Consider the following 13,130-nt stretch of genomic DNA (forward strand, 5'->3'; position numbering starts at 1 on the left):
TGAAAGCAGCTATCAACTCCCTCCTCATTCTTCTCTTCTGAAAACTAAACATCCCCAGTTCCCTCAGCCTCTCCTCATAAGTCATGTGTTCCAGTCCCCTAATCATTTTTGTTGCCCTCCGCTGGACTCTCTCCAATTTTTCCACATCCTTCTTGTAGTGTGGGGCCCAAAACTGGACACAGTACTCCAGATGAGGCCTCACCAATGCCGAATAGAGGGGAACGATCACGTCCCTTGATCTCCTGGCAATGCCCCTACTTATACATCCCAAAATGCCATTGGCCTTCTTGGCAACAAGGACACACTGTTGACTCATATCCAACTTCTCGTCCACTGTACCCCTAGTTCCTTTTCTGCAGAACTGCTGCCGAGCCATTCAGTCCCTAGTCTGTAGCGGTGCATTGGATTCTTCCGCCCTAAGTGCAGGACTCTGCACTTGTCCTTGTTGAACCTCATCAGATTTCTTTTGGCCCAAAGCTCTGCTCCATGGTGCTTCCCTTTGCGTTGGAAGTTTGGGCACATGGCAATGGCAGGCTGGAGGAGCTGATCATATACTAAACTCCCCAAGTGTGTGTGTGGGGTGGGGTGGGGTGGGGGGCTAAATGCTATCGCACACAACACAATGCACCAGGTCATTAGATTTCTTCCGGCAACTAACAGATGTTACTAGATCGCAGGCCCTGGTTCTCATGGGAGACTTCAATCACCCTGATATCTGCTGGGAGAGCAACACAGTGGTGCACAGACAATCCAGGAAGTTTTTGGAAGGTGTAGCGGACAATTTCCTGGTGCAAGTGCTGAAGGAACCAACTAGGGGCAGACCTCTTCTTGACCTGCTGCTCACAAAGCGGGAAGAATTAGTAGGGGAAGCTAAAGTGGATGGGAACCTGGGAGGTAGTGACCATGAGATGGTCGAGTTCAGAATCCTAACACAGGGAAGAAAGGAGAGCAGCAGAATACGGACCCTGGACTTCAGAAAAGCAGACTTTGACTCCCTCAGGGAACGGATGGGCAGGATCCCTTGGGAGAATAACATGAAGGGGAAAGGAGTCCAGGAGAGCTGGCTGTATTTTAAAGAATCCTTATTGAGGTTACAGGGACAAACCATCCCGATGTGTAGAAAGAATAGTAAATATGGCAGGCGACCAGCTTGGCTTAACAGTGAAATCCTTGCTGATCTTAAACACAAAAAAGAAGCTTACAAGAAGTGAAAGGTTGGACAAATGACCAGGGAAGAGTATAAAAATATTGCTCGGGCATGCAGGAGTGAAATCAGGAAGGTCAAATCATACCTGGAGTTGCAGCTAGCAAGAGATGTTAAGAGTAACAAGAAGGGTTTCTTCAGGTATGTTAGCAACAAGAAGAAAGTCAAGGAAAGTGTGGGCCCCTTACTGAATGAGGGAGGCAACCTAGTGACAGAGGATGTGGAAAAAGCTAATGTACTCAATGCTTTTTTTGCCTCTGTCTTCACAAACAAGGTCAGCTCCCAGACTACTGCACTGGGCAGCACAGCATGGGGAGGAGGTGGACCAGCCCTCTGTGGAGAAAGAAGTGGTTCGGGACTATTCAGAAAAGCTGGACGAGCACAAGTCCATGGGGCCGGATGCGCTGCATCCGAGAGTGCTAAAGGAGGATGTGGAAAAATTGGAAAGAATCCAGAGGAGGGCAACAAAAATGATTAGGGGACTGGAACATATGACTTATGAGGAGAGGTTGAGGGAACTGGGATTGTTTAGTCCGCGGAAGAGAAGAATGAGGGGGGATTTGATAGCTACTTTCAACTAACTGAAAGGGGGTTCCAAAGAGGATGAATCTAGACTGTTCTCAGTGGTAGCAGATGACAGAACAAGGAGTAATGGTCTCAAGTTGCAATGGGGGAGGTTTAGGTTGGATATTAGGAAAAACTTTTCCACTAGGAGGGTGGTGAAACACTGGAATGCATTACCTAGGGAGGTGGTGGACTCTCCTTCCTTAGAAGTTTTTAAGGTCAGGCTTGACAAAGCCCTGGCTGGGATGATTTAGTTGGGGATTGGTCCTGCTTTGAGCAGGGGGTTGGACTAGATGACCTCCAGAGGTCCCTTCCAACCCTGATATTCTATGATTCTATGATTAGCAGGAAATACTCCTGAGCCTCAACCTCGCTTAGATCTTGAGCAAAGCATGTTGACTTGGCTTTTGTAAGGGGGACAGCACTTTGCCCTAAGTAAGTAACGTACCAGCCATTGGGCTAGACCCACACTGAGGCACCTTTACACTTACAGAGTGGTGTAAACAAGACTTAGTGTCAATCACAGTTGGGCTCCTTATGTTTCAGGCAGTAATGTATTTGGGAGTTCAACTTTTACCTGCTCCAGGAGATGAGGGTTCAAACCCACTGGATGCATCACTGCACGTGTTGGAAGCTTGCTCAGAGAGCTTCTTTTTTGAACTTCCGTCGGCAGACTTTTGTGATTTCTTTTTATTCTTCACCAGAATTTTGTACATTAAGTCCATAGGGCTTGGAAGGGGAATGCCACTTTCAAGCTTAGAGGAAAGAAGGAGAGATGTGTAATAAATAAAATGGTCCCATGCCAGCTTCTCATTCTCCCCATGATACAATGTACAGTTGTGCAGTCCAAAATGTAACCCCATTTTAAGATGAAGCGTGGTTTGCACAACAGGTAGGCTCTGTGCTAAACAAAACAGCACCAATGAAGGCGTTTTAGAAGATATCTTTAGAAGATAAAGAAAAAACGCACTATGAAATATCTACAATAGTAACCATAAGAAGTATTATTTCCAATGTGAAAGCTCAGATTATAAAAGAGTAGATGTTAGAGCCAATTTTGATTTAGAGGATTAGCTCACAATAATCTCCAGATCAGAAACCATATGCTTAAACCAATAATAGCATAAATTACTTTTAAAAACCCCAAACCCAAAAATCCAGCAGCTTCTATCTTGTAAGGCGGTATATGAAGAGCAACAGAAAACTGAAATATGCAAATACATATTCATACATATGCTTATGATCAGGGAAATACCAAACCATCTTACTGGGTATTTTTCCAGTGGATCCATGAGCAGTGCATCTCCAAAAATTAACCTGCAATATTCTGCCATTTTGGCTTGCTGCTTAGGGCTAGAAGGGGGGAAAGGATAGAATTAAGTGAGACTTATTCATACTGCAGGCTGAAAGCAGCAGTAATGGAAAAATCTAATATCCCTTAACTCGATGAAAGGATAATTTCCTGATCCTATCATTGTAAATTGTTCACAATGATCTTGATTCATCATACAATTATTCTGACTTCTCTGACAGCTCTTATCACAGAGCTTATACATGAAATAGTACAATAAAGGCACTGGCCATTTGAAGTCATAAATAGTGAAACTGACCTTGTCACATAGAGACAAATATTCACATGCACTTTACAGAATATAAAAACTGAATATATCAGTTGTGGGAGTGATAGAAATAAACTGTTACACATGTTTGGCTCTTTAGACAACCTATTTAAATATGTTTTCCTTCATCATACTTTTAGGTCACATCAAGGATTTTCAAGGTATATCTATGCCTTTACTCCCCCCCACCCCCCTTTTGCTTTTCTTCTTTGTAATTTGAGAATGTAAAGCGGAAGAGACAAAAAAGAGAAAAGGGGTTTTCCTTTTCAACGGCACTTCCAACATCTTGCACAGAGTCACATAGAAACTTTCTCAAACATGGTCACCCTCCGGCCAGTTCTACACTAGAAACTAGCTAGTGGTTTTGGTTTTTTTACTGCCATAGCTTTGTTGGCAAAAGACCTATTTTCAGCGCAGTCATAATGGCATAATTCTGCTTAGGCTGATATATCTTATATGGTGTTTGGGAAACAGGCATAAGCACAGTTTTTTGGTATAGGAGAGCTTTGCTGGAAAAGCTATACTGATCAGCAACATCTTCCTAATGTAGACCTGGCCTTAGCAACAAGCTCCTGGAGCAAGTAGCTGGATAATTATTTTAGCCTGTAGTGTGGACCACTGTTGAGACTGCCCCTTATCAGACGCTTGTCTACCTATATCATATTGTACTACAGTAAATTACTTTGGTGGTTTTCATGACCTCCACTAGGGGTAGTCAAACTGAGCAGACTGTGCTTACGGCCAGTTTACCCAAAGTGCAAACCAAGAGTGAAATAATGTCTACATATCATTGTTTTGGGAGTTTTAGGACTACAGATAGGTTATAATAAATGCCACTTGCATAGCCTTAGAATGCGGCCTGCAGCTCCAGTTTTTTTATAACCACAGGGACAGGTTAAAACTGTTCAACTACAGGGTTTGTTTCGCTAGTGAAATCAAACAAAAAGCAATTTCTGTTCACAGATCATGGACGACACATGGACACGCCAAACAGTTATCGTTACATTCTGTTATCAACAATAGATGCATCTATATAAATGAATATAGAAGAGGTGTGGCTCTAGGTTTTTTCTGGGAAGTTACAGTCCCGTGTATCACAACATTTGGGAACCCCGCTGTTACAATCATATCTCCTCACAGGAGGTTGAAACTCGAGCTGGGTGGGAAACAGTTTTCTAGTCTCGTGAATATTTTTGAGCATTGTGGGGTTTGTTTTGTTTTTTGTTTCTCAATTTGGGGAAAAAGTTGAAAATTTTGAAAATATTCATAAACCAAAAAAAGCCAACCCCTCCTCCCCCAAAAAATTCAGTTTTGGTCATTGAAACGTTTGGTTTTGGTCAGTTTGAAACAATACATTTTCAGTGTTGACATTTTTTTCTTTTGTAAAACCTTTTAAGAGGACATTTGGAACAGGAAAACAGGATTTTTTATTTTGAACATTCTGAAATGAAATGTTTTCTTCTTTTTGTTAAGTTGGAAAATTCATTGAACCACACCCTGTTTCATGAACAGTTTGGATTTCGATGAATCTGCATTTTTCAATGAAAAACAACTCATCCAAAAATTCCCAACCAGCTCTAGTTGAAAGGACAACTGCCCAGGTGACAGGAAGAATTTTTAATCTACTTCTCGACTAACCTTTTACAAACACAAATAAACTAGTGCATCTACTTTAAACTATCCTATTGTACTAGCTCTGCTGTACTACCAGGGCAGCGTGAAAGAACCTTAGTGTAAATGAGAATCTAGCCAAAAGTGTTTGGATAAACTTGCAGTTCAGCAATATGCACTGTTCACGTTACTGAACACCCCATTCTGTTGCCCAGCTTGCCCTCTTATTATGGTTACTAATTATTCATTGTGTGCCAGCAGTGTAGTTGGTAACGGAAAGATAGCTGGTGACACAGTGAGTAAATCAGAGATGGGACCAAGCCTGGATGTCATTTAACGCAGAATCGGAATCTCCCAAAGTTCAGCATTGCTCCCATTTGGGGGATTCCATCGTTAGCAGCCATAGGTTAAAACAGTCACAAACTTCAGTTGTCCACAGTACATATGGATGTAGATTTTAAATGATTCCACAAAGCTACGCGGGGTTTTAAACCGCTACGTTTTTCATCACTGCGGTATTTTGTTAATGCTGTCGGTTTAAAGTTAGCCAGTTCTGCAAGAAAGTTAAGATGCAGTTTCAGTCTAAGGCATAATATTAGAAAGATGCGTAGGAAGCAAAGAGAGCTAAGAGCCCTCAAGGGAAGGGTTGGTGGAGAATGCAGTGACTTGGGGGTGAAGGTAGAGTGTTATAGTCCTTATCTAACCGGCAGCTCCTTTTCAAACAAATAAAACAGACAGGGTGCACAAAACACCCCTAGCTCTCTGTGGAAAGTGGGTGGGTGAGTGGGGATTTGTTATAACTCCTGCCTCCATGGGGAAATTATTATAGGCAAGTTCATCTTAATTTTCTCAACTAGTATGTATTTCTAACGGATCCACACTTCTAGAGAGTATGATGTTCAAAGTCTGTTCCTCTTTAAACCAAACCCCACATTTATCTAAAACTTAGGAACAGGCATAAGATTAGATTTTAAAAGGGCACATCAACAGAAAAAAAGAAAAAACCAGATGTCTGGAGGTAGTGAGAGTTTCACTCCTACACAACAGCGAAATCTTATAGAACTTCAGAGAGAATTTAGGTTTAGAACTATCCTCACTAGAAGTAGTTGTAGAAGGAAATTGTACAATCCTGTCCTAACCCCACATCTAACTCTCTCTCTATTTATCTCACTTCTCAGTGTGTGAAGAACTAACAGTTTATAACATATTGAGCCACGCAGTAATGATCCGTACTGTATGGAATTGTACCAGCAGTATGCGAAATGGAGAAACCCCCCAAAAGGTGCAATGGCAAAGGACTTTATTTACAAGATAAAGGAGGAGCGTAATACCTTTGTACTTTCAATATGTGTTAAGCAGGAAGTACACAAACTGATATTTGTCCCTTTACTTAGATTGTGAAATTCTGTGACAAGGACCATTCTTTTTGTTTTGTGTATGTACAACACCTACCACAATGCAGTCCTACTTTATAACTGGGTCTCCTAGGCATTACATATAATAATAGCCTATTATTTATGAACTGTTGACAATGTGCCTACTGCTGTACCAGCCATGCATAAAGTCACAGTCCTTCCCCAGAAGTCTAGAAGATTGTAAAGAGGATCCTGAAAAAGAAACTTTGCTAAAAGCGCTATTGTAACTCTGGCAAACCAGGTGCCAGCTCTTGCCAAGACTGCAGGCATTAGCTAAGGACTAACAGACTCACAGCTGAAGACCAGAGCAGTTCACCTGTATGTTAGTTTTGCTCAAAATAGGTATTAGTCTTATAAGAATGTATTTAGTGTTTTTTATTCTATGAGATGCTTGTAAATTGCTGCATGCCTTAATCTCACTTGTAATGTTGGTATTCCATGCGATCAGAAAATCTGTAGATTTTGTTTTATAACTTTGAAAATGTTTGCTCTGAACTAGTGAGCCCCGGCATGGGAATCGTCCCCCACTCCACCCTCCCATCCAGAAGGACTATCAAAATCAGATGGGCCATCCAGGAACATCACCATACAAAGTCTTGGTTAATGGCCACATCACACCTGGGAAATGCTACGTGCAGGGAAGGTCCTCCTGTGGACTTGGAAGCTGAATGAAGGAAATAAAACAAGAAGTTTCCATCTCACTCTTCGCTGTTTGAACTCTTACAGGGCCAGAGGCTCTAAACGGAGGCAGAAATCCCCAGGGTTCTGCCTGAAAGACACTTTGAATTGATAAATCACTACAGCTCCATCACTCTTAGGATTTAAATGGTAACTCATTTGTGTGTATACGTTTGCTTGCTTTAATCTGTAAATAACTCTTATTTCTTTTTCCTAGTTAATAAACCTTTAGACAGTTTGTTACAGGACTGCTACAGATGCTGTCTTTGGTGTAAGATCTAGGGTACCAGTTGATCTGAGGTAAGTGGCTGATCTCTTGGGACTGGAAGCAATCTGAATGTGGTGTGATTTTTAGCGTAAGTGACAATTTATCACTAAGTCCAGTTTGTCTGAGTGTCAAGATAGACTGGAGAGGCTAAGGGGACTGTCTGTGACTCCATGGAAGGACTGCAGTAGTGATCCTTGTTACTGACTTGGTGAAATCTAATTTTAGATCACAGCATCAATTTGGGGTGTCTGCCCTGAGGTAAGCACTCAAGGCTGTGAGCCACTCCAGAGAGCATAACATCTATTAATATTTGTAATACTAATTCTAGACAGAAAACAGCAAGGTGAGTTTGCCTTTAATTAAGTTTAATCTTAAAATGGATCTTAGAGGGATACTGTCCAAGGATTACTTAACCTTTTAGCTGCTAGGTCATGAGTATGTTTCTAATTATAGAGGTGTCTGCCTTCAGATTTTTAGATACCTTGTATTAATCTCACTTCAAAACTCAAGGTCTTTCTGAGGCTTTTCCAATGCTTTCAAGGGTCTAAATGTTTCCCCGCCCTCCACTCCATTTTGTTGGTCCATTTCTTAGTGCTGTTTTTTTCAGTATGCTGCCTTTGACCTCAATATTCATTACTGAATGATGATATATCTTAACATTATAATTATTTTCTATACTGTAAAACCTACACACAATACTGGATGCCTTAGTGAGTCATGAATGACATTCAGTTTTTATGATTATTATTATCGTCAGTGCCAAGGACCTAGTCATGGACCAGAACCCCATTACATAAGAATGGCAATACTGGGTCAGACCAATGGTCCATTTGCCAGGTGTTTCAGAGGGAATGAACAGAACAGGCTATTATCGAGTGATCCATCCCCCTGTAGTCCAGTCCCAGCATCTGGCAGTCAGAAGCTTAGGGACACTTAGCACATGGGGTTGTGTCCCTGACCATCTTGGCTAATAGCCACTGATGGTCTCCATGAACTTATCTAGTACTTTTTTGAATCCAGTTAATAGTTTTATGCATCCCCTGGCAATGAGTTCCACAGGTTGACAGTGTATTGTGTGAAGCAATACTTCCTTTTGTTTGTTTTAAAACTGCTGCCTGTTACATTCATTGGGTGAACCCTGGTTCTTATGTTATGTGAAGGTAAATAACACTTTCCCATTCACTCTCTCCACACCATTCATGATTTTATAGACCTCTATCACATCGTCTCTTTTCAGAGCCGAATAGCCCAAATCTTTTTAATCTCTCCTCATATGGAAGCTTTTCTATATCACTTATAATTTTTGTTGCCCTTCTTGGTACCTTTTCCAATTCTAATACAACTTTTAGTGATGGGGCAACCAGAACTGCATGCAGTATTCAAGGTGTGGGCATATGGTGGATTTATATAGTAGTTTTATGATATTTACTGTCTTATTATCTATCCCTTTCCTAATGGTTCCTAACATCCTGTTAGCTTTTTTAACTGCTGTTGCCTATTGAGCAGATATTTTCAGAGAACTATCCGCAATGACCCAAATATCTCTTTCTTGTGTGGTAACAGATTATTTAGACTGCATCATTTTTGATGTATAGTATGTTTTTCAATGTGCATTACTTTTCGTTTGTCAACATTAAATTTCATCTGCCATTTTGTTACCTAGTCACCCAGTTTTGTGAGATCCCTTTGTAGCTCTTCATAGTCTGCTTTGGACTTAGCTATCTTGTATCATCTGCAAACTTTGCCACCTCACTGTTTACCCTGTTTTCCAGATTATTTATGAATATGTCGAACAGCACTAGTCTCAGAACAAATCCCTGGGGGACCCCGCTATTTACCTCTCTCCATTCTGAAAACTGACCATTTATTCCTAACCCTTTGTTTCTTCTCTTGTAACCAGTTTGTGATCCTTGCCAGGACCTTCCCTCTTATCCCATGACTGCTTGCTTTGCTTAAGAGCCTTTGGTGAGGGACCTTATCAAAGGCTTTATGAAAGTCTAAGTACACTGTATCACCTCTGTCCACATGTTTGTTTACCCCCTCAAAGAATTCTAGTAGATTGGCAAGGTATGATTTCCCTTTACAAAAGTCATGTTGACTCTTCCACAACACCATCTATGTGTCTGATAATTCTGTTCTTTGCTATAGTTTCAACCCGGTTCTGAAGTGAGGCTTGTCAGCCTGGAATTGCCAGGATCGCCTCTGGAGCCTTGTTTAAAAAAAACACTTATCCAGGCTTATCCATTGTGCTAGGTGCTGTACAAACACAAAAAGACAATCCCTGATCCAAGGAGCTTACAATATAAGACAAGAAACAACAGGTTAATACAGACAGATGGGGGAGGTATGAAGATATGTGTTTGAAAGTTTAACAAATGGCCAGTGCAGACTGGCATCATCGGCCAATCAGAGGCGAGCTTTGACAGCTTGACAGTGAAAGAGAGATGATAAGTAGGGTGGGGATTGACCGTGAAGGGCCTTGAAAGTGAATACAAGCAGCCAATGTTTGATGTGATAGAGAAGGAGGAGCCAGTGGAAGAATGCAAAACGTGGCCAAAGCATCAGACTAGGAAAATTATCTTAGTAGCAGGATTCTGAATGGATAGGAACAGGGCAAAATTGCCGTTGTCAAGGCCAGAGAGAAGGTTGTTGCAATATCGAGACATGAGATGATAAGAGCCTGGATAAGTGTTTTAGCTGTCTGGATGGGGGGAAAAAAGCTGTCTCTTAGAGATGTTGTGCACAAAGAATCATCAAGATTTAGACATAATCTAGATGGGTGGACCAAGAGCGAGGTCCAAGCTGAAAATGACGCGTAGGTTATGGTGCCACATATTGGAATAGTGGTAAGGAAAATGGAGGAGCTAATTCACATGGTATCAAATTCCATGAGGTTTAAGTCCTTTTGGGAAAAATATTGAAAGGTAGTAACAAATATTTACCTCAGGTGATCTAATAGTCACTAAAAAAAATGACATGACCAAAGCATATAGGGTAAAATCATGTACCAGCTGAAGTCAATGGCAAAATTCTCATTGACTTTGATGCAACCAGGATTTCACCCAAAATTTTCAGTGAAGACAAATCTAATAGCTGAGAATTACAGGGAAAATTCTGGTCCCACGGAAATAACTGGGAGTTGACTTCCATGAGACCAGGATTTACATAAATTCTCAAAAAGTGCAAGCTCTAAAAGTACTTAGCATCAGAAACTGGTATTTAGGCCTGAATGATCCTGAAAATCTAGAAGAAAAATAATGTTCCATCTAAACGGAAAGGCAGAAGAAGCATTCCATGAAATTAGATGAGGGATTCTCTGACTGGCATGACTAATTGCCGTATTCTCCAGTAACTTGTGAAGAAATGAAAGTCTAATTATAACGTGCAGTCAAATAACTGGAAGTGGTATTTGGCCAAGGCAAAATTAGAAGCTTCACACATTAAATGGGATAATTTATTGCAGCAGAAAGTTAACAACAACCAATACCAATAGTTAATCAACCTTAAAGCCAAATAAAACAACACATTTGATATTGCTTTCCCAAATATCCTTTGTTAATAATTTGTTATTGTCATCACAACACATGAAAGAGCACTGCAGATAATACACCTAGGGCCTGATTCATCTCTCTGTTACTGCAGTTTTCTGATGCTGAAACACCATTGATTTCTATGGGGTAACATTGGCGTAAAACTGGAGTAACACAGTGGAAACTACTCCCGATTTTTCATCTTCCTGGAATTTTACAACATATCTAGTTGTGATTAAAATGTAATCCCATTTTTAAAAGATATTTTGGCACTTATTTTACTTCTGAAAATAATTGTTTTGTTTTTTGCAATTATTAATTTCTTTCTTTTTCTAAAAAATTATTAATTTCTTTGTTTCTTTAAAATAAAGTGGAGGCTGGTGCTCTGGAAAAGACCTTATCCTTAATGCTTTTTGTTTAACCTGTAGACCTGAACAGTTGAGATAATAAATAGGTCAGTATGCTGATTCTCCTATCTGCCTTTTCTAAACAAAGTTTGTTGACTCTGGGTCAGATTCAGATGTGATGTGTAAGGTGATGTAAGTTATACATTAGTGGGTACGTGTAAAGGAGTCTAATTGAGTGTCAGCTGGCGTGATTTACATAGGAGCCAGAATAAAGGTTTTACCAGTGAAAGAAACTAACAGGTGTAGGAAAAAATAGGTCAACCCCTCAACTTTAACTTGTACAATACATTTCTCCAGTCTCTCAGAGTGAAAGTGACAAACTGAGATTCCCTTCCACACATTTTGCTACCTTTAACCACACCTTTGAATTTGGTCCTATGGGTACATTTCAAACTTCTGATCAGCCAACGTTCCTGATTTCTTTCGTCAGTGGAAGGAGGGGTTGATACAAAGGGGTGATTGGAGGGGGAATGGGACCAAGACCGACAATCAGCATAGTGTCAGTGTTGTATGGGTCAACTGCATATGAAATGGGATGCATGTGATTTTTCCCTAATTTTTTTTGGTGACAGTTTTGCTATGATGTAGAGACACCCCAGTTCACTATAAGACAATGGGATCTTAGATTCTGCTAAAAAGGAGGGATGAGTAGCTATTTCTCGACATTAATTTTGCTCTGTGAATCAATCAGTGTGGGCAACGAAGAACAGTGCATTTAGTATCCATTGGTAAGCAAATCCATCCCTTTTTCTTTTTATCTTTGTCTAATAGCACAAAAAGAGGGAGTCCCAAAATATTTCCCGACTCCATGACTAATCATATATATTTTGGAGCTCAGAGGAGGGGAAGTAGGGGTGAGGGGAGAGACAGTTTTTCTTTCACAGGAGATTTTTCAAGATTTCAACATTTTTCCCAACCACATTGGCACAGAATGTCAAAATCTTGAAAATTTGCCCAAACCAAAAAAGTGAGAAAAAAAATTGGTTCTGGTCAATCGAAACATTTTGTTTTGCGTTCAGCTTTTTTAATTAAAAAAATTACTATTCACCTAAATTTCTAAATGAAAAGTCCTTCCAAACCAAACAAGCAGAACTTCTTGTGTTGAAAGCGTCAAAGTGAGACGTTTCAACAATTTCAAGACTTTTTTCTCAAAAGTTTTTTAAATCAGGAAATTTGTCAGAACTGAACCTTTCATGCAAAAACGTGTTGGTTTAAACAAATCTGCATTTTTTGCCAGAAAGAGGTTTGGTTGAAAAATTACTGACCAACTCCAACACACACACACACACACGCTAAGCCCACTTCTGGGCTCTCCTCTAAGACACACACTGTGGACAACTTTCACTCTCGTTTACACTTGTGCCACCTCCAAGGAAATTGCTGTGTACATTAAAATAGATTACGGGGTATATTCTCTCTCGCACTCTCTTTCATTTTTGTTATGTTTACTGTCAATGCGAATTTCACATACTCTGCTGGAGTAGAACCTTACTCCAGGAGTAAGCCCATTAAAATCACTGAGGCTACTTGGGCAGAAAGATACTATTGAACCTGAGTGCAGGTGAGAGAATTTGGCCAATAATTATTAAAACATTCCCCCTCACATTCAAGGCTCCGATTCAGCGAGATACCTAAGTCTGTGCCTAACTTTAAGAAGATGAGTAATCTCATTTAAATCAATCAGACTACTCACATACTGAAAGTTATGCACATGTTCAAGTACCTTAAGGGCTTACATGTAGGATGACAAATTCAGTAATTATGATGATTGACGATAATGCCAGATAACAAAAATGCTAAATAATCTTGTGTCTTGACATTGTAACACTGTATA

General features: G+C 40.3%; 1 protein-coding gene across 3 annotated transcripts in view; it reads right to left on the minus strand.

Moving 5' to 3' along the window:
• Nucleotides 1-13,130, minus strand: part of PLCB1 (phospholipase C beta 1) — a 647,792-nt gene that overhangs the window by 157,501 nt on the left and 477,161 nt on the right. For all 3 annotated transcript variants that reach the window (XM_074949681.1, XM_074949683.1, XM_074949682.1), the window contains exons 13-14: nt 3,037-3,121; nt 2,346-2,523 (exon numbers count right to left, since the gene is read on the minus strand). In XM_074949681.1, the coding sequence (XP_074805782.1) occupies nt 2,346-2,523; nt 3,037-3,121 (263 nt within the window). The remainder of the gene's footprint in view (nt 1-2,345; nt 2,524-3,036; nt 3,122-13,130) is intronic.

The sequence above is a fragment of the Natator depressus genome, chromosome 3 (genome assembly GCF_965152275.1).
Source record: "Natator depressus isolate rNatDep1 chromosome 3, rNatDep2.hap1, whole genome shotgun sequence".
Classification (NCBI taxonomy): Eukaryota; Metazoa; Chordata; order Testudines; family Cheloniidae; genus Natator; species Natator depressus.